Source organism: Bombina bombina, chromosome 4, assembly GCF_027579735.1.
Source record: "Bombina bombina isolate aBomBom1 chromosome 4, aBomBom1.pri, whole genome shotgun sequence".
In the NCBI taxonomy this organism is placed as follows: domain Eukaryota; kingdom Metazoa; phylum Chordata; class Amphibia; order Anura; family Bombinatoridae; genus Bombina; species Bombina bombina.
In genome coordinates, this window is record NC_069502.1 from 1,232,399,222 (window position 1) to 1,232,424,490 (window position 25,269).

The 25,269-nt window shown below is 41.4% G+C and overlaps 1 protein-coding gene across 1 annotated transcript in view; it reads left to right on the forward strand.

The window, feature by feature from the left end:
- Positions 1-25,269, forward strand: part of SLC22A7 (solute carrier family 22 member 7) — a 387,518-nt gene that overhangs the window by 235,788 nt on the left and 126,461 nt on the right. The window contains exon 5 of the mRNA XM_053712778.1: positions 3,591-3,714. Coding sequence (XP_053568753.1) covers positions 3,591-3,714 — 124 coding nt within the window. The remainder of the gene's footprint in view (positions 1-3,590; positions 3,715-25,269) is intronic.

The window sequence follows — 25,269 nt, forward strand, 5'->3', positions numbered from 1 at the left end:
CATACATGTAACAGACTGGTGCACACCCAGAGACAGACACATACATGTAACAGACTGGTGCACACCCAGAGACAGTCACATACATGTAACAGACTGGTGCACACCCAGAGTCAGACACATACATGTAACAGACTGGTGCACACCCAGAGACAAACACATACATGTAACAGACTGATGCACACCCAGAGAGACAGACACATACATGTAAGAGACTGGTGCATACCCAGAGAGACAGACACATACATGTAACAGACTGGTGCACACCCAGAGACAGACGCATACATGTAACAGACTGATGCACACCCAGAGAGACAGACACATACATGTAACAGACTGGTGCACACCCAGAGACAGACACATACATGTAACAGACTGGTGCACACCCAGAGAGACAGACACATACATGTAACAGACTGGTGCACACTTAGAGAGACAGACACATACATGTAACAGACTGGTGCACACCCAGAGACAGACACATACATGTAACAGACTGGTGCACACCCAGAGACAGACACATACATGTAACAGACTGGTGCACACCCAGAGAGACAGACACATACATGTAACAGACTGATGCACACCCAGAGAGACAGACACATACATGTAACAGACTGGTGCACACCCAGAGAGACAGACACATACATGTAACAGACTGGTGCACACCCAGAGTCAGACACATACATGTAACAGACCGGTGCACACCCAGAGACAGACACATACATGTAACAGACTGGTGCACACCCAGAGTCAGACACATACATGTAACAGACTGGTGCACACCCAGAGAGGCAGACACATACATGTAACAGACTGGTGCACACCCAGAGAGACAGACACATACATGTAACAGACTGGTGCACACCCAGAGACAGACACATACATGTAACAGACCGGTGCACACCTAGAGAGACAGACACATACATGTAACAGACCGGTGCACACCCAGAGGCAGACACATACATGTAACAGACTGGTGCACACCCAGAGAGACAGATACATACATGTAACAGACTAGTGCACACCCAGAGACAGACACATACATGTAACAGACTGGTGCACACCCAGAGACAGACACATACATGTAACAGACTGGTGCACACCCAGAGACAGACACATACATGTAACAGACTGGTGCAAACCCAGAGACAGACACATACATGTAACAGACTGGTGCACACCCAGAGAGACAGACACATACATGTAACAGACTGGTGCACACCCAGAGAGACAGACACATACATGTAACAGACTGGTGCACACCCAGAGACAGACGCATACATGTAACAGACTGGTGCATACCCAGAGAGACAGACACATACATGTAACAGACTGGTGCACACCCAGAGAGACAGACACATACATGTAACAGACTAGTGCACACTTAGAGAGACAGACACATACATGTAACAGACTGGTGCACACCCAGAGAGACAGACACATACATGTAACAGACTGGTGCACACCCAGAGAGACAGACACATACATGTAACAGACTGGTGCACACCCAGAGAGACAGACACATACATGTAACAGACTGGTGCACACCCAGAGACAGACGCATACATGTAACAGACTGGTGCATACCCAGAGAGACAGACACATACATGTAACAGACTGGTGCACACCCAGAGAGACAGACACATACATGTAACAGACTGGTGCACACCCAGAGTCAGACACATACATGTAACAGACTGGTGCACACCCAGAGAGACAGACACATACATGTAACAGACTGGTGCACACCCAGAGTCAGACACATACATGTAACAGACTGGTGCACACCCAGAGAGACAGACACATACATGTAACAGACTGATGCACACCCAGAGAGACAGACACATACATGTAACAGACTGGTGCACACCCAGAGACAGACACATACATGTAACAGACTGATGCACACCCAGAGAGACAGACACATACATGTAACAGACTGATGCACACCCAGAGAGACAGACACATACATGTAACAGACTGGTGCACACCCAGAGACAGACACATACATGTAACAGACTGGTGCACACCCAGAGACAGACACATACATGTAACAGACTGGTGCACACCCAGAGTCAGACACATACATGTAACAGACTGGTGCACACCCAGAGTCAGACACATACATGTAACAGACTGATGCACACCCAGAGAGACAGACACATACATGTAACAGACTGGTGCACACCCAGAGAGACAGACACATACATGTAACAGACTGGTGCACACCCAGAGACAGACACATACATGTAACAGACTGATGCACACCCAGAGAGACAGACACATACATGTAACAGACTGATGCACACCCAGAGAGACAGACACATACATGTAACAGACTGGTGCACACCCAGAGACAGACACATACATGTAACAGACTGGTGCACACTTAGAGAGACAGACACATACATGTAACAGACTGGTGCACACCCAGAGTCAGACACATACATGTAACAGACCGGTGCACACCCAGAGACAGACACATACATGTAACAGACCGGTGCACACCCAGAGACAGACACATACATGTAACAGACCGGTGCACACCCAGAGACAGACACATACATGTAACAGACTGGTGCACACCCAGAGTCAGACACATACATGTAACAGACTGGTGCACACCCAGAGACAGACACATACATGTAACAGACCGGTGCATACCCAGAGAGACAGACACATACATGTAACAGACTGGTGCACACCCAGAGAGACAGACACATACATGTAACAGACTGGTGCACACCCAGAGACAGACACATACATGTAACAGACTGGTGCACACTTAGAGAGACAGACACATACATGTAACAGACTGGTGCATACCCAGAGACAGACACATACATGTAACAGAATGGTGCACACCCAGAGACAGACACATACATGTAACAGACTGGTGCACACTTAGAGAGACAGACACATACATGTAACAGACTGGTGCACACTTAGAGAGACAGACACATACATGTAACAGACTGGTGCACACCCAGAGACAGACACATACATGTAACAGACTGGTGCACACCCAGAGACAGACACATACATGTAACAGACTGGTGCACACCCAGAGACAGACACATACATGTAACAGACTGGTGCACTCCCAGAGACAGACACATACATGTAACAGACTGGTGCACACCCAGAGAGACAGACACATACATGTAACAGACTGGTGCACACCCAGAGAGACAGACACATACATGTAACAGACTGGTGCACACCCAGAGACAGACACATACATGTAACAGACTGGTGCACACCCAGAGAGACAGACACATGCATGTAACAGACCGGTGCATACCCAGAGAGACAGACACATACATGTAACAGACTGGTGCACACCCAGAGACAGACACATACATGTAACAGACTGGTGCACACCCAGAGACAGACACATACATGTAACAGACTGGTGCACACCCAGAGACAGACACATACATGTAACAGACCGGTGCATACCCAGAGAGACAGACACACTGAATAATAGACAGACAACCTAAAGATGAATGCTTTCTCAGCATTAGGTGACTGTCAAACACCCCCCTCCCCCAGTATAAGTCAGCTCTGTTCTTGTGACTTTCACCTAGGTGGGTTCCTGAGTCTGCCCGCTGGCTCCTCACTCAGCAAGAGACCGCAGAGGCACATAAATACCTCTCCCAATGTGCAAAGAAGAATGGGAAGCAAGATTTCAGCCAGATTATGTCTCCTGAGGTAAACTCCCCTGTGGTAGAGGTGCTCTTATACAACCTGAGAGAGGGGGAGGTCTAAGGGACAGCTCTGTCAGCGCTCATTTTTAGGGATTTGTAGTGAACCACAACAGCAAGACGTTGACTTATGTAGAGCTAGTTTGTGATAGGTAATATGTACTGAAATACCTACAACAGTTCTTTTATGTGTACGATATGAGCGCAAGCTCCCTCTGGTGGTCAGCAGCTATATTAGTTACTCTAGGAAGGATTCAGGATTCAAAGGCCTAGATTTAGAGTTGGGCGGTAGCCGTGATAACCAGCGTTAGAGGCTCCTAACGCTGGTTTTAGGCTACCGCCGGCATTTGGAGTCAGTCAGGAAAGGGTCTAACGCTCACTTTCCAGCCGTGACTTTTCCATACCGCAGATCCCCTTACGTCATTTGCGTATCCTATCTTTTCAATGGGATCTTTCTAACTCCGGTATTTAGAGTCGTGGCTGAAGTGAGCGTTAGAAATCTAACGACAAAACTCCAGCCGCAGAAAAAAGTTAGTAGTTAAGAGCTTTCTGGGCTAACGCCGGTTCATAAAGCTCTTAACTACTGTGCTCTAAAGTACACTAACACCCATAAACTACCTATGTACCCCTAAACCGAGGTCCCCCCACATCGCCGCCACTCTATTAAAATTTTTTAACCCCTAATCTGCCGACCGCCACCTACGTTATCCTTATGTACCCCTAATCTGCTGCCCCTAACACCGCCGACCCCTATATTATATTTATTAACCCCTAATCTGCCTCCCCCGCTATCGCTGACCCCTGCATATTATTATTAACCCCTAATCTGCCGCTCCGTACACCGCCGCTACTTACATTATCCCTATGTACCCCTAATCTTCTGCCCCTAACACTGCCGACCCCTATATTATATTTATTAACCCCTAATCTGCCCCCCACAACGTCGCCGCCACCTACCTACACTTATTAACCCCTAATCTGCCGAGCGGACCGCACCGCTACTATAATAAAGTTATTAACCCCTAATCCGCCTCACTCCCGCCTCAATAACCCTATAATAAATAGTATTAACCCCTAATCTGCCCTCCCTAACATCGCCGACACCTAACTTCAAACATTAACCCCTAATCTGCCGACCGGAGCTCACCGCTATTCTAATAAATAAACCCCTAAGGCTAAGTCTAACCCTAACACTAACACCCCCCTAAGTTAAATATAATTTAAATCTAACGAAATAAATTAACTCTTATTATATAAATTATTCCTATTTAAAGCTAAATACTTACCTGTAAAATAAACCCTAATATAGCTACAATATAAATAATAATTATATTGTAGCTATTTTAGGATTAATATTTATTTTACAGGTAACTTTGTATTTATTTTAACCAGGTACAATAGCTATTAAATAGTTAAGAACTATTTATTAGCTAAAATAGTTAAAATAATTACAAAATCACCTGTAAAATAAATTCTAACCTAAGTTACAATTAAACCTAACACTACACTATCAATAAATTAATTAAATAAAATACCTACAATTATCTACAATTAAACCTAACACTGCACTATCAATAAATTAATTAAATACAATATCTACAAATAAATACAATGAAATAAACTAACTAAAGTACAAAAAATAAAAAAGAACTAAGTTACAAAAAATAAAAAAATATTTACAAACATTAGAAAAAAATTACAACAATTTTAAACTAATTACACCTACTCTAAGCCCCCTAATAAAATAACAAAGCCCCCCAAAACTGATCGGAACAGCCAATAGAATGCAAGCTCAATCTGATTGGCTGATTGGATCAGCCAATCGGATTGAACTTGATTCTGATTGGCTGATTCCATCAGCCAATCAGAATTTTCCTACCTTAATTCCGATTGGCTGATAGAATCCTATCAGCCAATCGGAATTCTAGGGACGCCATCTTGGATGACGTCCCTTAAAGGAACCTTCATTCGGCGAGTAGGCGTCAGTTGAAGAGGTTGGATCCGCGTCGGTTGGAAAGAAAATGGCTCCGCTCCGCTCCAGAAGAAAGAAGATTGAAGATGCGGCTTGATAGAAGACTTCATCCCGATGATGGACTTCCGACTTCAGCCCGATGATGGATTTCTTCAGCCACCGCTTGGATCCAGACTTCAGCCCGAGGATGGACGTCACTCTTCAGCCCCCCGCTTGGGCTTGGATCAAGACTCTGGACCGATCGGTGAACCTGGCATGGTGAAGACAAGGTAGGAAGATCTTCAGGGGCTTAGTGTTAGGTTTATTTAAGGGGGGTTTGGGTTAGATTAGGGGTATGTGGGTGGTGGGTTGTAATGTTGGGGGGGGGGTATTGTATGTGCTTTTTTACAGGCAAAAGAGCTGAATTCTTTGGGGCATGCCCCGCAAAGGGCCCTGTTCAGGGCTGGTAAGGTAAAAGAGCTTTGAACTTTTGTAATTTAGAATAGGGTAGGGATTTTTTTTATTTTGGGGGGCTTTGTTATTTTATTAGGGGGCTTAGAGTAGGTGTAATTAGTTTAAAATTGTTGTAATTTTTTTCTAATGTTTGTAAATATTTTTTTATTTTTTGTAACTTAGTTCTTTTTTATTTTTTGTACTTTAGTTAGTTTATTTAATTGTAGTTATTTGTAGGTATTTTATTTAATTAATTTATTGATAGTGTAGTGTTAGGTTTAATTGTAATTTAGGTTAGGATTTATTTTACAGGTAATTTTGTTATTATTTTAACTAGGTAACTATTAAATAGTTATTAACTATTTAATAGCTATTGTACCTGGTTAAAATAATTACAAAGTTGCCTGTAAAATAAATATTAATCCTAAAATAGCTACAATGTAATTATAATTTATATTGTAGCTATATTAGGGTTTATTTTACAGGTAAGTATTTAGCTTTAAATAGGAGTAAGTTATTTAATAAGAGTTAATTTATTTCGTTAGAATAAAATTATATTTAACTTAGGGGGGTGTTAGGGTTAGAATTAGCTTTAGGGGTTAAAAAATTTATTAGAGTAGCGGTGAGCTCCGATCGGCAGATTAGGGGTTAATACTTGAAGTTAGGTGTCGGCAATGTTAGGGAGGGCAGATTAGGGGTTAATGCTATTTCTTATAGGGTTATTGAGGCGGGAGTGAGGCGGATTAGGGGTTAATACATTTATTATAGTAGCGCTCAGGTCCGGTCGGCAGATTAGGGGTTAATAAGTGTAGTTAGGTGGAGGCGACGTTGGGGGCGGCAGATTAGGGGTTAATAAATATAATATAGGGGTCGGCGATGTTAGGGCAGCAGATTAGGGGTACATAGGGATAATGTAAGTAGCGGTGGTTTACGGAGCGGCAGATTAGGGGTTAAAAAAATATGCAGGGGTCAGCGATAGCGGGGACGGCAGAATAGGGGTTAATAAGTGTAAGGTTAGGGGTGTTTAGACTGGGGCTGCGTTAGGAGCTGAACGCAGCTTTTTTGCAGGTGTTAGGTTTTTTTCCAGCTCAAACAGCCCCATTGTTTCCTATGGGGGAATCGTGCACTAGCACGTTTTTGAGGCTGGCTGCGCCCGTAAGCACCGCTGGTATCTAGAGTTGCAGTGGCGTTAAATTATGCTCTACGCTCCCTTTTTGGAGCCTAACGCACTGAAAACCCTGCCATTCTGTGAACTCTAAATAACAGCGGTATTTAAAAGGTGCGGCCAGAAAAAAGCACGCGTAGCTAACGCACCCCCTTGGCCGCAAAACTCCAAATCTAGGCGAAAGTAAACAGATTACAATGAAAAACAGATTTTAACCTTCCACAAGTATGAGGGTAAGAGGAGGAATATGTATATATATCTGAATAGCTTTGGAATGCAGTTTAGAAATGTGGGTGTTTATCTGAAATAATTACTGAAATTACAGGTAATCACTCACATCTGATACTGAGGATTCACAGAGGAGCTGCTGCTCGGATAGTCAACTCATGCTGTGTGAAGAAAGCAGGCAACTTATGGTAGAATTAGACTCTCACAGGAACTGTGTGCAGCTTAGATTTTATACAGTGGAGCAGCTGCTCAGTAAAAACCACTTGTGACTTTCACACTGGAAAACTACAGTCAATCTGTGTCTCACCTCTGGCAGCGTGCAGGGAAATCACCCAGCAACTTGCAGTCTCTCTAACAACTATAGTAGTGTGCAGGGAAATCACACAGTAATGTGCAGTCTCTCTAACAACTATAGCAGTGTGCAGGGAAATCACACAGTAACGTGCAGTCTCTCTAACAACTATAGCAGCATGCAGGGAATTCACCCAGCAACTTGCAGTCTCTCTCACAACTATAGCAGCGTGCAGGGAACTCACACATCAACTTGCAGTCTCTCTCACAACTATAGCAGCATGCAGGGAAATCACACAGCAACTTGCACTCTCTCACAACTATAGCAGTGTGCAGGGAAATCACACAGCAACTTGCAGTCTCTCTCACAACTATAGCAGCATGCAGGGAATTCACCCAGCAACTTGCAGTCTCTCTCACAACTATAGCAGCGTGCAGGGAACTCACACATCAACTTGCAGTCTCTCTCACAACTATAGCAGCATGCAGGGAAATCACACAGCAACTTGCACTCTCTCACAACTATAGCAGTGTGCCGGGAAATCACACAGCAACTTGCAGTCTCTCTCACAACTATAGCAGCATGCAGGGAATTCACCCAGCAACTTGCAGTCTCTCTCACAACTATAGCAGCGTGCAGGGAACTCACACATCAACTTGCAGTCTCTCTCACAACTATAGCAGCATGCAGGGAAATCACACAGCAACTTGCACTCTCTCAGAACTATAGCAGCATGCAGGGAAATCACCCAGCAACTTGCAGTCTCTCTAACAACTATAGCAGCGTGCAGGGAAATCACACAGCAACTTGCAGTCTCTCTAACAACTATAGCAGCGTGCAGGGAACTCACACATCAACTTGCAGTCTCTCACAACTATAGTAGCATGCAGGGAACTCACACATCAACTTGCAGTCTCTCACAACTATAGCAACCTGCAGGATAATTCACTTAGCAGAGCAGTTACTTCAGGTTGAAATTTACTTACAGATTCCAAATCTTACAAGAAGGGGCCTGCAGCTGCCGGAGGGTCGGGGCTCCGCTCCGGCGCCTGTGGACCTTAAGGGCTATCTCAGGACATGATTCAGCTGGCACTCAAGGAGACCATCATATTCCGCCGCTGTCAATAAAACCCGGAGGGTGACGCACGGCCCGAGAACAAACTGTGCCTGCCGGAGGGTTGGAGCTCCGCTTCGGCGGATTCACACAGCTATACCTGACTTATTAGAAGATCGTGCAGCACATCTGGGTAAGAAGAAAATTAAATCATATCACAATTTCCCTTTCCATCATCGTCCTGTGAGGACATCATCCCTGGGGGGGAGTAGGTGATAGAAAGGAGTCATGACATTTGAAAGCCACAGAAACATTAGAAGAGGAGACATACAATAGTGATATAAGGCATCAAATAATTGGGTAGTGGTCAGTACACCTCAGATAAGTGGGCAGAAGATTAACAAGAGAAATTGGAGAACCCTGTACCCTGACTCACGATACTTCCAAGTATAGGATTGGGAAAAGTACAGGGTCCACATCTGAGGCTAAACAGTAACGCACTACCAACGTACTGTCCAACCTAATTAAACTCAAGGCGTATTAAAAGCAGTATGAAAAGCAGAAGCCATTCTGTTAGAGACTATCTAAAAAAAACACAACCCAAACAACGTCTAGTAGAAAAAAACACGTCACCATCTAAAGAAGCTGCTGAGCAGGAACAAACAGAAATGGAAGAAACTAATTCTGAGAATTCACCAAATAAAGAACTGCTCACACAAATAAAATACATTTTCCAAGAAGAATTCAAATCAGCCCTCTCTGAATTGAAAAGGGAGTTACATGATATTGGTCATAGAACATCAGATATAGAAGAAAAGCTAGATGATCTCTCTGGGGAAATTCCTCAAATACAGACGACGATGCTGGATCACTCAATATACATCAAAAAGTTGGAAGATCAAGTGGAGGATTTGGAAAACAGATCACGTCGCTCTAATTTGAGGATAAGGAATCTGCCAGAGGATATCACCAAACTATTTCATTGGCTAGCTCCCGAGATAGAGGTCAACATGCTCCTTATGGACAGGGCCCATTGGGCTCTCTCTAAACCTACCCAGTCCACAACTAGAGATGTCATTGTGAAAATGCATTATTTCCATATTAAAGAGGAGTTGCTCAGGGCAGCCAGCACAAGACGTAAGATCATATATGAGGACACCGAGATCCAGATATATACAGATTTGTCTCCAACTACACTAAGGAGAAGAAGAGAGCTTAGATTTGTGGTCCAAGCCCTCATTAAAGAAAACATCAAATATAGATGGAACTTCTCCTTTAAGCTTTCATTCTCATACCAAAACAATTCCTATTCCTGTTCCTCACAGGAAGAAGGAATTCTACTCCTGAAACAGCTGAAATTAATACCTGAATCAACGGAGGGAAGTAGATCTCCACAACCACAGAGAAAGGCCCTGCAGAGAGACTGGACACAAGTTAGCAAGAATGGCAAACCTAAAAAAGCCAAGACGGGTCACTCTTCTGAAATAGAACAAAACCAGTCCATCAAAGACAGTATAAACCCAACATGAGGCTACAATGAGAGTTATTAAGAAACTGTCTTATTTCATAAACCCCAAAAAGTGTAATGGGCGGGATTTGCCAATTAGATTTAACTTGGCATGGACAGTCCTCAGTATCCTTTTAAATGCAAATATTTGCTAAGTTAGAAACAAATTAAATTTTGAATAGGTCAGGCCACAAACACACCATCACTTGTCCTTGCCCATCCCGTACCCTACCCATACCTACTCCCTCAAACAAAGATCAAATGACAAAAGGGTATTTACCTCTCACCCAAACCCTTATCCCTTCTCCCTTATACAGGTCATATCAAAAGATCAGCATAACCTGATCACTATGCCAAAAGGAGTTGCAGATGAAATCTGTAAGGTTTGTTAAAGTGTTTAATGTTCAAATATTGTTGTTTTGTTACCAAAGTTTGTTGATGTTTAGACATATGTTTTTAATGTTTGCACAAGATGTACGCTATTCAGAGTTAAATTACCAAATTCATGCACTACATACAGCTAGCACCATGCCTAATGGGGAGCAACATAGCACAGGTTCCTACATATTAATATGGGAGTTAAAATAGTTTCACATAATGTACGGGTTTAAACACCAACATAAAACGGAAAAAAGCTATAATAGAGTATAAACGTCTCAACGCTCAGGTTGTTATGTTGCAGGAGACACATTTCACATCACAGACAACACCAAAATATTGGGATAAAATATTCTCCATTCATTACCATGCAACAAATAAAAAGAAAAAATGTGGGGTTTCACTACTTCTTCACTCCTCATTAAACTTTAGGGAAGAGGAGGTGATTAAGGATAAAGAGGGCAGGTTCCTCATTGTGAGAGGGCAAATACAAAATATACAGATACTCTTGGTTAACGTGTACGCACCCAACATTAACCAGGCATCTTTTATCACAAGATTGAATAGGCACCTCACACAGTGGAAAAAATACAAAACTATCATAGGTGGTGACTTTAATTTAACCCCCAATGAAAAAATAGACAGGTCCTCAGTAGGAACAATTGGGATATTGAGACACAGGTCAGCACAAAACATCTTCCATGATTTTCTCTTAGACCAGAATTTAATTGATTAATTTATTAAGGGATCTCCTCCCTTAATAAAACGTACAGAGATTATACATATTACTCATCTGTCCACAAGACACACTCGAGGATAGACTATATCTTTATTAATCAAATTATGATACCACTGTTGGCCTCCGCTGACATCATTAATTGTTCTTGGTCAGATCACTCTATAGTGGAAATCACTCTCAAGGGACTAATCAATCTGAATAGAAATAGAGCTTGGTCTCTCCACCGTAGCTTACTAAAGGACCCTATCCTCCTACAGAAACTACAGACAGACATAACAGAATTCATTTCTATTAATGAGGGCTCAACTTCAAACCCAATATACTCCTGGGGAGCACTTAAGTTGTTTGTTAGGGGACTCTTAATTGCAGAATCTAACAAAAAGAAAAGCCAAAATAAAGCCAAAATAGAAGAACTCAAAAATCAAATCTCAGAACTACGTAGGGAATCCCTACTCAAGCCAGGGGGAGCGGTTTCTAAAACACTTAGAGACAAAAATGATGAGTTGAATATACTCTTAGATAAAGAGGCACTACAAGCTATTAGACTGATAGACACACAATACTACATCTATGGTAATAAGCCGGACAGGATGTTAGCGAACAAGCTAAAAGACATAGCAAGGCACACCTGAATCCCACAAATACAGCAAGCTGATGGCACAACCACCAATGACCCTCTAAAGATAGCTGACTCGTTTGCCGACTTCTACTCTGACTTATATAATCTACACCCAATTAACAATACTCATAATAAGAAGCTAGAATTGGATAGATTCCTTGAGGAGTCCCGACCCCCAAAGATAACGACGACTGATAGGGAGACTTTAAACGCACCAATAATAGCTAGGGAAGTCTACACGTTCATTAGAGACATGAAGAGAAATAAAACTCCAGGTCCAGATGGCTTTTCTGGATCCTTTTACAAAGATCTCCAACAAGTCCTAGTCCCTCAACTAGTTAAACTATTTAACCTGATTATGGAGGGAAACAAAATCCCACCAGATATGTTGTTAGCACGCATAACAGTAGTTCCCAAACCTGACAAAAATCCTCAATAGCGCCAAAATTATAGACCCATTTCACTCATAAATCAAGATATCAAGATATTCACCAAAATATTAGCAAACAGACTAAATTCTATCATGGGGAATATAATCCATTCAGACCAAGTAGGTTTCATTAAACATAGAGAGGCCCCAGATAATACTCGAAAAATTATAGATCTCATAAATTTTGCACAAACTAAGGGGATGCCTTCTCTGTTTCTTGCACTGGATGCAGAGAAGGCAATCGACACAATAAATTGGGAATATATGCATGCCACATTGGTTAAATTTGGGATTACAGGTTCAATCCATAAGGCGATCCGTTTAACGGGATACCAGTCCAAAACTGTAAAGATAAGGAATGGCACAAGACAGGGGTACCCACTGTCACCCCTTTTGTTCGCTCTTAGTATAGAACCCTTTGCTATCAAAATTAGAGATAACCCAGACATTGCTGGCATACCAATTGGTTCCCAAAATTACAAAATATCACTGTTTGCAGATGATATCATATTAACACTTACCAAACCATTATTGTCTTTGCCTCCTTTATACTCTTCTATACACAAATTCGGACAGCTATCAGGATATAAAATAAACGAAGAAAAATGTGAAGCTATAGGAATAAAACTCCCAAAACAGACACAAAAACTACTGGAAATAAATTTTACATTCAGATGGCCTAAACAAAATCTCAGATACCTAGGGATAAATTTGACTGCCAAAACATACCATCTATACAAAGAAAACTATACCCGCATGTTTAAACATATTAATCAATTGCTAGATAAATGGTCTAGATCAAAAATATCACTCTATGGTAGAATTATCACGACTAAGATGACAGTCCTCCCTAAAATACTATATTTGTTTAGATCCCTTCCTATAACAGTTCCAATGGTAGAGTTACACAAACTTCAGAGAGTTATACTTCGTTTTATATGGCAGGGTAAGAAAGGACGTATAAATAAACAGACAATGATCAGAAGTAGAGCAGAGGGAGGAATAGGGGTTCCCAATTTGGAAGCGTATTATCAAGCAGCACGCACTGCACAAACGCTTCACTGGGCCAGACTAGAGGGAGACAAACAATGGGTGGGTCTGGAATCTGAGATGGTAGGGATTGATAGAATAGATAAAATCCTCTGGATTCCTAAACATAAAAGACCACGGAGGCAAGGAATATTCATAGCAATTGAACATACAATACAGATGTGGGACAAATTGACCCAAAGGTTGCCTATATTAAATCGAAACTCTACGCTTACCCCAATTGTGAAACTAGACTCGCCAATAGAAAAGACCCTGGGAACCAAATGGAGCAATAAAGGGTTATACATAATTGCAGATGCTTTAGTAAATAATAAACTTCTTTCATATGACCACTATCTAGGACTAGATAATTCAGAAGGATATCAATGGTTTCATTACCTATAGTTAAAGTCCAGGGTGGGTGAAGTATTAGGTGGAGAGATAGGCGAAAGTTGTACTAGATTTGAGGAATTATACCATTCTAAGAAGGATAAAAGTACGATATCTAGGCTATATTACATATTCAACACTACAAATAGAACTACTAAGTCGACATTCATGTTAAAATGGGAGGAAGAACTAAATAACACTTGGACACTCGAACAATGAGAGGCAAACTTGTCTGGAGGTTCAACCTTCTCAGTGAACGCTTTTTTAAAAGAAAATTTCTTAAAGGTAGTATCCAAATGGTACTTCTACCCAGTAAGTTTCCACAATACATCAGAATCAGGTAGTCAACTATGTTATAGAGGATGTGGAGAACGAGGCACATACCTACATATATGGTGGAGCTGTCCTAAAGTTAGGGAAATATGGGAAGAAACAGCTAGATTTCTAGGAAGGTTACTCTCTAAGGAAATAACACTTACTCCAGAACAAGTTCTTTTACACTTCCCGAACAAAGACATCCTCAAACATCAACACAAACTAGCAGAAATGATATGCAGTGTGACAAGACTGAGTATAGCTAAGTTTTGGAAGTCAACCCCCCCATCTTACGAATATGTACTAAACAAATTAGAATACCACTATCATCGATCTGAATTAACAGCGACCATCTTAGATAAACAAAATCGATTCATAACAGAATGGGAACCCTATATAATGTATCATGAGGAAACAAGACGAGAGAATAGAGAATTAGTGCTAGGGACATAAACTAGAAATAATACCTGTGGAGGTCTAGATTAATTTTGATTAAGTGCATCAAAAAAGACTCTGAAAGGAAATATCTGTTATTACTATACAACTTGTGTTATTTTTATACAATTGTGCATTGTTTTTTTGTTTTGTTTTATATTTTTTATTTTTATTTCTATTCATGTTTTTCTTTTTTCTCTTTTTTTGTATTTCTGTTGTACTGGCTCTATAGGACTTAATTAAGAAAAATTATTTAATTAAAAAAATAAATGAGGAAGGGCCGGGGGGAGGAGAGAAAAAAGAAGAAGAGAGAGAAAAAGAAAAAAAAGGGGGGGGGGGTTAGGAGAGATTTACAAAGTCTTGTAATACTAATATTTTAGTCCTATGTTTTGTAAGGGGTCAGGAGCTGCCTCTGTAGACTACTTCTATAGCCATTTTAGGGCGAATCTATTTTGCTGTGTCTCCAAGTTGTTGGAGTTATCAAACTGCTCAATTACAAATTGTGTTTGGAGCAAGAACGTTAAATTGTTAATGGTTGGTTCCCTATTTTTCTTCCAATTCTTTAGAATAAGATATCTCCCTCCTAGGATCGTTGTATTAATAAAGTCAGTATTATGTATCTCATCCCTCGTGTTAGTACTTGTCAGCTTCCTCAACCAGAATTGTGTACGTTTCCAAAATTGTTGTATTTTCGGACAATTCCAGAACATGTGGACCAGGTCGGCCTCCGGAGATCTACATCTGGGACATAAATTTTGTGAGAGAGGATACCATTTATTAATTCTGGAAGGGAGAATATAGACTCTATTTAATATTTTAAAGTGAGATTCCCACCATATTGCAGACAGTGTAGCTTTCTGTACACATATAATACTATGTTTCCCTTTATCTACATCTAATATTGACAGATCTAAGCGCCATTTTGAACAGATTTCAAGCACATTAAACTCACTTAAGTCAGATAGTATCATTTTGTACCAGTAGCTAATAGAGTGCTTGCCCATTTTATATAGAGAAAGGCCCATCCTTATACCTGAATGTATCCATTCCGTATTACAATCTTTAGTTATTTCAAAAAACCAGTGCCGTACTTGCAGATATGCATAAAAGTCTGTATTCCTAAGTTGGTAACGCTCCTTAAGATTTTCAAAGGTATATACTCTAGTAATTTCATTCTACATAAATTGAGCTAAATAAATCAACCCAGAGGAGGCCCATCTATTAAATAATATATTGTTAAGGCCACACATAAATCTCGGGTTTTCCACAATAGGTAATAAATCTGAAACAAAAGGATTACATTTTAGAGTAGTCCTAATAGTCTGCCAAGCTTTAATGATGTGGTATATAGTATATTTTTTCTTTATCTTATTCAGGATACATTTTTTGGGACAAGGCAATAGAACACTTAAAGAGAAGGGGTGGGTTAGTCTTTGTTTCACTTCCAAAAACGCAATATATTCCCCACTGGTGAGCCAGTCCATAGCTACTTTCGCTAAACAGATAATTTTATAAATAGAAAATATAGGAAGTGCTAAACCCCCAAATTGTCTTAATTGGGCTAATTTAGTCAGAGCTATACGTTTTCTACTAGACCCCCAGATAAATGTCCTGATACAATTATCAAGAAATTTAACATCTGTTTTTGTTATGAGTATGGGGATATTTTACATTAAATGCAGAAGTTTAGGTAGAACAATCATCTTGATTAAGTTAACTCTTCCAGTAATCGACAAAGGTAAGTTATCCCATTTAATCAAGTCTAACTTGATTTTCAAGAGTAGAGGGGGTAATTAAATTTTTACCAATTCAAAGAATTTGTACTTATTTTTATTCCAAGGTATGTAATGAATTCTTCTGCAATTTTAAAGGGCGGGACATAGTCAATCTGTGTTGGAACTCTTATCCATAATAGCTCTGATTTAGTGACATTCATTTTGTACCCCCAAAAAAGAGCCAAATTTAGAGACTATATCTAAGATCCTTGGGTATCTCAACTTGAGTATTGTTAAGAAATAATAACAGATCATCTGCATAAAGTAATAATTTGAGATGCTTATATCCAAGAGGGATCCCCTTTAATATTTTCCTAAGCATTATAGCCAGTGGTTCAATAGCAAGATTAAAGAGAAGAGGAGAGATTGGACACCCTTGTCGTGTTCCTGTAGCCAAAGGAAAATAATGTGTAGGTGAGCCATTTACAAGTAACATTGAAGAGGCATTAGCATATATAGCCCTGATACAATTTAAAAATTGGTCTCTAAAACTGAACTCTCTCATAGCATAAAACATATGGTCCCATGTGATTGAGTCGAACGCTTTTTGAGCATCAGCAGACAGTATAGCAAGATCATGACTAGATTTAGTTTTGGAAGTTGTAAATAAATCTAATAGAAGAAAAAATGTATGAATATTTGCAGAAGAATTCCTATGTGACATGAAGCCAACCTGGTCCACATGAATCAAAGAGCAAAGAATTGGTTTAAGTCTATGCGCTAGGATAGTTGTCAATATTTTGTAATCCGAGTTTAATAAGGATATAGAACGATAGGAGTCCATTAATTCAGGGTCTTTGCCCTTTTTGAGAATCAAGGTAATTTTAGAGGCGGAGAAATAAGCTGATGGAGTTTTACCATTGCAAAGATATTCATTGAAAAGATTTGAAAGAGGTGAGTTTACCTCATTTTTGAGGATTTTATAAAATTCGGCTGGCAAAAGATCTGGACCAGCTGCTTTATCTAGTTTGAGTCTGTCTATTGCTTGATGAACTTCTAATTCAGTAACAGGAGCATTTAAAGGGACAGTTAACCTTAAAAATAATGTTATATAATTCTGCACATAGTACAGAATTATATAACATTATTTAGGTGCTATAGCTATAAACGCCTTTTTTACCTTTTAATTTGCTAAAAATATGGCGCTTTTACAGACCCGCTCTCTGCTGAGCGGGTCTGTTATTTTTAGTCAGCGCATCGGGCCAGCTGTATAGTCACAGCCCGGCCCGACCGCGCCATAGCACTAAGTGCAGCTCGCTCCTGTCACAGTCTGTGAGGCCAAAAAGTGAGTGGTACAGTCTAAAATGACAAGATCCGTAGTTATGAGTTTTACGTTACAAAGCTCTAGCATAAAGCTCATAACTAAACCGTCACAAAGTACACTAACACCCATAAACTACCTATTAACCCCTAAACCGAGGCCCTCCTGCATCGCAAATACTATAATAAAATTATTAACCCCTAATCTGCCGCTCCGGACATCGCCGCCATTTCAAAAATGTATTAACCCCTATTCTGTCACTTCCCGACATCGTCGACACTATAATAAACTTATTAACCCCTAAACCGCGGCCTTCCTGCATCACAAACACTATTTAAATATTATTAACCCCTAATCTGACGCCCGCCCACACCACCGCTATAATAAACATATTAAATCCTGAACCTAACGTAACCCTAACCCTAACACCCCCTAACTTTAACATAATTAAAATACAGCTAAACTAAAGTTACAATTATTAACTAAATAATACCTATTTTAAACTAAATACAAACTTACCTGTAAAATAAAACCTAAACTAGCTACAATATAACTAATAGTTATATTGCAGCTTGTTTAGGTTTTATTTTTATTTCACAGGTAAGTTTGTATTTATTTTAACTAGGTAGACTAGTTAGTAAATAGTTATTAACTATTTACTAACTACCTAGTTAAAATAAATACAAACTTACCTGTGAAATAAAACCTAACCTGCCTTACACTAAAACCTAACATTACAATAAAATAAAATAAATTAAATTAATACATTACATTTATCTAAATTACAAAAAAAACAGAATTTATGTTTACCTGATAAATTACTTTCTCCAACGGTGTGTCCGGTCCACGGCGTCATCCTTACTTGTGGGATATTCTCTTCCCCAACAGGAAATGGCAAAGAGCCCAGCAAAGCTGGTCACATGATCCCTCCTAGGCTCCGCCTACCCCAGTCATTCGACCGACGTTAAGGAGGAATATTTGCATAGGAGAAACCATATGATACCGTGGTGACTGTAGTTAAAGAAAATAAATTATCAGACCTGATTAAAAAACCAGGGCGGGCCGTGGACCGGACACACCGTTGGAGAAAGTAATTTATCAGGTAAACATAAATTCTGTTTTCTCCAACATAGGTGTGTCCGGTCCACGGCGTCATCCTTACTTGTGGGAACCAATAGCAAAGCTTTAGGACACGGATGAAGGGAGGGAGCAAATCAGGTCACCTAAATGGAAGGCACCACGGCTTGCAAAACCTTTCTCCCAAAAACAGCCTCAGAAGAAGCAAAAGTATCAAACTTGTAAAATTTGGTAAAAGTGTGCAGTGAAGACCAAGTCGCTGCCCTACATATCTGATCAACAGAAGCCTCGTTCTTGAAGGCCCATGTGGAAGCCACAGCCCTAGTGGAATGAGCTGTGATTCTTTCAGGAGGCTGCCGTCCGGCAGTCTCGTAAGCCAATCTGATGATGCTTTTAATCCAAAAAGAGAGAGAGGTAGAAGTTGCTTTTTGACCTCTCCTTTTACCAGAATAAACAACAAACAAGGAAGATGTTTGTCTAAAATCCTTTGTAGCATCTAAATAGAATTTTAGAGCGCGAACAACATCCAAATTGTGCAACAAACGTTCCTTCTTCGAAACTGGTTTCGGACACAAAGAAGGCACGACTATCTCCTGGTTAATGTTTTTGTTAGAAACAACTTTTGGAAGAAAACCAGGTTTAGTACGTAAAACCACCTTATCTGCATGGAACACCAGATAAGGAGGAGAACACTGCAGAGCAGATAATTCTGAAACTCTTCTGGCAGAAGAAATTGCAACCAAAAACAAAACTTTCCAAGATAATAACTTAATATCAATGGAATGTAAGGGTTCAAACGGAACCCCCTGAAGAACTGAAAGAACTAAGTTGAGACTCCAAGGGGGAGTCAAAGGTTTGTAAACAGGCTTAATTCTAACCAGAGCCTGAACAAAGGCTTGAACATCTGGCACAGCTGCCAGCTTTTTGTGGAGTAACACAGACAAGGCAGAAATCTGTCCCTTCAAGGAACTTGCAGATAATCCTTTCTCCAATCCTTCTTGAAGAAAGGATAGAATCTTAGGAATCTTTACCTTGTCCCAAGGGAATCCTTTAGATTCACACCAACAGATATATTTTTTCCATATTTTGTGGTAAATTTTTCTAGTTACAGGCTTTCTGGCCTGAACAAGAGTATCAATAACAGAATCTGAGAACCCTCGTTTTGATAAGATCAAGCGTTCAATCTCCAAGCAGTCAGCTGGAGTGAGACCAGATTCGGATGTTCGAACGGACCTTGAACAAGAAGGTCTCGTCTCAAAGGTAGCTTCCATGGTGGAGCCGATGACATATTCACCAGATCTGCATACCAAGTCCTGCGTGGCCACGCAGGAGCTATCAAGATCACCGACGCCCTCTCCTGATGGATCCTGGCTACCAGCCTGGGGATGAGAGGAAACGGCGGGAATACATAAGCTAGTTTGAAGGTCCAAGGTGCTACTAGTGCATCTACTAGAGTCGCCTTGGGATCCCTGGATCTGGACCCGTAGCAAGGAACCTTGAAGTTCTGACGAGAGGCCATCAGATCCATGTCTGGAATGCCCCACAGTTGAGTAATTTGGGCAAAGATTTCCGGATGGAGTTCCCACTCCCCCGGATGTAATGTCTGACGACTCAGAAAATCCGCTTCCCAATTTTCCACTCCTGGGATGTGGATTGCAGACAGGTGGCAGGAGTGAGTCTCCGCCCATTGAATGATTTTGGTCACTTCTTCCATCGCCAGGGAACTCCTTGTTCCCCCCTGATGGTTGATGTACGCAACAGTCGTCATGTTGTCTGATTGAAACCGTATGAACTTGGCCCTTGCTAGCTGAGGCCAAGCCTTGAGAGCATTGAATATCGCTCTCAGTTCCAGAATATTTATCGGTAGAAGAGATTCTTCCCGAGACCAAAGACCCTGAGCTTTCAGGGATCCCCAGACCGCGCCCCAGCCCATCAGACTGGCGTCGGTCGTGACAATGACCCACTCTGGTCTGCGGAAGGTCATCCCTTGTGACAGGTTGTCCAGGGACAGCCACCAACGGAGTGAGTCTCTGGTCCTCTGATTTACTTGTATCTTCGGAGACAAGTCTGTATAGTCCCCATTCCACTGACTGAGCATGCACAGTTGTAATGGTCTTAGATGAATGCGCGCAAAAGGAACTATGTCCATTGCCGCTACCATCAAACCTATTACTTCCATGCACTGCGCTATGGAAGGAAGAGGAACGGAATGAAGTGTTCGACAAGAGTTTAGAAGTTTTGTTTTTCTGGCCTCTGTCAGAAAAATCCTCATTTCTAAGGAGTCTATTATTGTTCCCAAGAAGGGAACCCTTGTCGACGGAGATAGAGAACTCTTTTCCACGTTCACTTTCCATCCGTGAGATCTGAGAAAGGCCAGGACTATGTCCGTGTGAGCCTTTGCTTGAGGAAGGGACGACGCTTGAATCAGAATGTCGTCCAAGTAAGGTACTACTGCAATGCCCCTTGGTCTTAGCACCGCTAGAAGGGACCCTAGTACCTTTGTGAAAATCCTTGGAGCAGTGGCTAATCCGAAAGGAAGCGCCACGAACTGGTAATGCTTGTCCAGGAATGCGAACCTTAGGAACCGATGATGTTCCTTGTGGATAGGAATATGTAGATACGCATCCTTTAAATCCACCGTGGTCATGAATTGACCTTCCTGGATGGAAGGAAGAATTGTTCGAATGGTTTCCATTTTGAACGATGGAACCTTGAGAAACTTGTTTAAGATCTTGAGATCTAAGATTGGTCTGAACGTTCCCTCTTTTTTGGGAACTATGAACAGATTGGAGTAGAACCCCATCCCTTGTTCTCCTAATGGAACAGGATGAATCACTCCCATTTTTAACAGGTCTTCTACACAATGTAAGAATGCCTGTCTTTTTATGTGGTCTGAAGACAATTGAGACCTGTGGAACCTCCCCCTTGGGGGAAGCCCCTTGAATTCCAGAAGATAACCTTGGGAGACTATTTCTAGTGCCCAAGGATCCAGAACATCTCTTGCCCAAGCCTGAGCGAAGAGAGAGAGTCTGCCCCCCACCAGATCCGGTCCCGGATCGGGGGCCAACATTTCATGCTGTCTTGGTAGCAGTGGCAGGTTTCTTGGCCTGCTTTCCCTTGTTCCAGCCTTGCATTGGTCTCCAGGCTGGCTTGGCTTGAGAAGTATTACCCTCTTGCTTAGAGGACGTAGCACTTGGGGCTGGTCCGTTTCAAGGCCGAAAATTAGGTTTATTTTTGGCCTTGAAAGACCTATCCTGAGGAAGGGCGTGGCCCTTACCCCCAGTGATATCAGAGATAATCTCTTTCAAGTCAGGGCCAAACAGCGTTTTCCCCTTGAAAGGAATGTTAAGGAGTTTGTTCTTGGAAGACGCATCAGCTGACCAAGATTTCAACCAAAGCGCTCTGCGCGCCACAATAGCAAACCCAGAATTCTTTGCCGCTAACCTAGCCAATTGCAAAGTGGCGTCTAGGGTGAAAGAATTAGCCAATTTGAGAGCACGGATTCTGTCCATAATCTCCTCATAAGGAGGAGAATCACTATCGATCGCCTTTACTAGCTCATCGAACCAGAAACACGCGGCTGTAGTGACAGGGACAATGCATGAAATTGGTTGTAGAAGGTAACCCTGCTGAACAAACATCTTTTTAAGCAAACCTTCTAATTTTTTATCCATAGGATCTTTGAAAGCACAACTATCTTCTATGGGTATAGTGGTGCGTTTGTTTAAAGTAGAAACCGCTCCCTCGACCTTGGGGACTGTCTGCCATAAGTCCTTTCTGGGGTCGACCATAGGAAACAATTTTTTAAATATGGGGGGAGGGACGAAAGGTATACCGGGCCTTTCCCATTCTTTATTTACAATGTCCGCCACCCGCTTGGGTATAGGAAAAGCTTCTGGGAGCCCCGGGACCTCTAGGAACTTGTCCATTTTACATAGTTTCTCTGGGATGATCAAATTCTCACAATCATCCAGAGTGGATAATACCTCCTTAAGCAGAGCGCGGAGATGTTCCAACTTAAATTTAAATGTAATCACATCGGGTTCAGCTTGTTGAGAAATTTTCCCTGAATCTGAAATTTCTCCCTCAGACAAAACCTCCCTGGCCCCCTCAGACTGGTGTAGGGGCATTTCAGAACCATTATCATCAGCGTCCTCATGCTCTTCAGTATCTAAAACAGAGCAGTCGCGCTTACGCTGATAAGTGGGCATTTTGGCTAAAATGTTTTTGATAGAATTATCCATTACAGCCGTTAATTGTTGCATAGTAAGGAGTATTGGCGCGCTAGATGTACTAGGGGCCTCCTGAGTGGGCAAGACTCGTGTAGACGAAGGAGGGAATGATGCAGTACCATGCTTACTCCCCTCACTTGAGGAATCATCTTGGGCATCATTTTCAGTGTCACATAAATCACATTTATTTAAATGAGAAGGAACCCTGGCTTCCCCACATTCAGAACACAGTCTATCTGGTAGTTCAGACATGTTAAACAGGCATAAACTTGATAACAAAGTACAAAAAACGTTTTAAAATAAAACCGTTACTGTCACTTTAAATTTTAAACTGAACACACTTTATTACTGCAATTGCGAAAAAGTATGAAGGAATTGTTCAAAATTCACCAAAATTTCACCACAGTGTCTTAAAGCCTTAAAAGTATTGCACACCAAATTTGGAAGCTTTAACCCTTAAAATAACGGAACCGGAGCCGTTTTTAACTTTAACCCCTTTACAGTCCCTGGTATCTGCTTTGCTGAGACCCAACCAAGCCCAAAGGGGAATACGATACCAAATGACGCCTTCAGAAAGTCTTTTCTATGTATCAGAGCTCCTCACACATGCGACTGCATGTCATGCCTCTCAAAAACAAGTGCGCAATACCGGCGCGAAAATGAGGCTCTGCCTATGATTAGGGAAAGCCCCTAAAGAATAAGGTGTCTAAAACAGTGCCTGCCGATATTATTTTACCAAAATACCCAGATTAAATGATTCCTCAAGGCTAAATATGTGTAATATATGAATCGATTTAGCCCAGAAAATGTCTACAGTCTTAATAAGCCCTTGTGAAGCCCTTATTTACTGTCTGAATAAAAATGGCTTACCGGATCCCATAGGGAAAATGACAGCTTCCAGCATTACATTGTCTTGTTAGAATGTGTCATACCTCAAGCAGCAAAAGACTGCTCACTGTTCCCCCAACTGAAGTTAATTCCTCTCAACAGTCCTGTGTGGAACAGCCATGGATTTTAGTAACGGTTGCTAAAATCATTTTCCTCTTACAAACAGAAATCTTCATCTCTTTTCTGTTTCAGAGTAAATAGTACATACCAGCACTATTTTAAAATAACAAACTCTTGATTGAATAATAAAAACTACAGTTAAACACTAAAAAACTCTAAGCCATCTCCGTGGAGATGTTGCCTGTACAACGGCAAAGAGAATGACTGGGGTAGGCGGAGCCTAGGAGGGATCATGTGACCAGCTTTGCTGGGCTCTTTGCCATTTCCTGTTGGGGAAGAGAATATCCCACAAGTAAGGATGACGCCGTGGACCGGACACACCTATGTTGGAGAAAATAAACACTAAATTACACAAAATAAAAAACTAAATTATCAAAAATAGAAATGAATTACACTTAATCTAATAGCCCTATCAAAATAAAAAAGCCCCCCAAAATAAAAAAAACCCTAGCCTACACTAAACTACCAATGGCCCTTAAAAGGGCCTTTTGCGGGGCATTGCCCCAAAGAAATAAATCAGCTCTTTTACCTGTAAAAAAAATACAAACAACCCCCCAACAGTAAAACCCACCACTCACACAACCAAACCCCCCAAATAAAAAACCTAAGCTAACCAATGCAAGCTCAATCCTATTGGCTGATTGGATCAGCCAATAGGATGAAAGCTCAATGTTGCAATCAGCCAATAGGATTTTTTACCCTTTAATTCCTATTGGCTGATAGAATTATATCAGCCAATTGGAATGTAAGGGACGCCATCTTGGGTGACGTACCTTAAAGGGAAACTTCATTCTTCGTTGACCATTGGAAGAAGAGGATGCTCCACGCTGGATGTCTTGAAGATGGAGCCGCTCCACGCCGGATGGATGAAAACTTCTGCCCGCTTGGATGAAGACTTCTGCCGCCTGAATGAGGATGGATGTCCGGTCTTCGAAAACTGTAAGTGGATCGTCGGGGGTAGTGTTAGGTTTTTTTAAGGGTTTATTGGTTGGGTTTTATTTTTAGCTTAGGGTTTGTGCAGTAAAATAGCTAAATTCCATTTTAAGGGCAATGCCCATCCAAATGCCCTTTTCAGGGCAATGGGGAGCTTAGGTTTATTTAGATGGGTTTGGTTATGTGGGTGGTGGGTTTTACTGTTGGGGGGTTGTTTGTATTTTATTTTACAGGTAAAAGAGCTGCAGAGGCGGCAGATTAGTGGTTAATAGTTTTATGTAGGTGGCGGCG